This window comes from Rhincodon typus, unplaced genomic scaffold (assembly GCF_021869965.1).
Source record: "Rhincodon typus isolate 14 unplaced genomic scaffold, sRhiTyp1.1 hic_rhity00000412, whole genome shotgun sequence".
Classification (NCBI taxonomy): domain Eukaryota; kingdom Metazoa; phylum Chordata; class Chondrichthyes; order Orectolobiformes; family Rhincodontidae; genus Rhincodon; species Rhincodon typus.
Window position 1 is genome coordinate 64829 of NW_025966050.1, and position 614 is coordinate 65442.

The window sequence follows — 614 nt, forward strand, 5'->3', positions numbered from 1 at the left end:
CCCCCCCCCCCCCTCAGATGCTTACTCCACATTGGACCACAGGGATCGCAATCGAACACTGGACCGAACTCTTGATCGATCAGGGGACTATTCCGAACGAGAGCCGCTGAAGGTGAGTTCGTGGCTGTGTTCTAAGACCCAGGGCCCTCCACTCTGTCTCTTAACCTAACCTGCCTTCCTGGCTCAAATAGCAGTGGGTGACCGGAAAAGACCATGGGGATCATTAAGGGCTCTGTGACAAGGATCACTGCAACCCCTTTGATGTCACATATAGCCTTCATTACACCACCATCCTCATGAGTATAGATCTTGCAATGGGGTGCCATTGGGACAACGAAAGGGAACTGTGAGCTTCATCCAGAGAAATTCAAGGTGACCAAAAGCTTGTTAACAGAGACAGCACAGTGTCTGGGCAATGGGGTGTTCATGAAGGGAAATCCTGAGCTTGGGACCTGAGGCAGCTGAAAGCACTGCCCCCAGCAACAGAGCAATTAAAATCTGGGGAGGATTGAGAGGATGGAATCGGAGGAGTGCAGAGACTTCAAAGGGTTGTAGGAAGTTAGGGATAGGGAGGGGTGTAGGGGCCGGAGGGGGTTACAGAGATAGGGAGGGGG

General features: G+C 52.6%; 1 protein-coding gene across 1 annotated transcript in view; it reads left to right on the forward strand.

Moving 5' to 3' along the window:
* The window catches only part of LOC109922208 (catenin delta-1-like), an 8705-nt gene that overhangs the window by 3567 nt on the left and 4524 nt on the right, over window positions 1-614 (forward strand). The window contains exon 7 of the mRNA XM_020522227.2: window positions 18-112. Coding sequence (XP_020377816.2) covers window positions 18-112 — 95 coding nt within the window. The remainder of the gene's footprint in view (window positions 1-17; window positions 113-614) is intronic.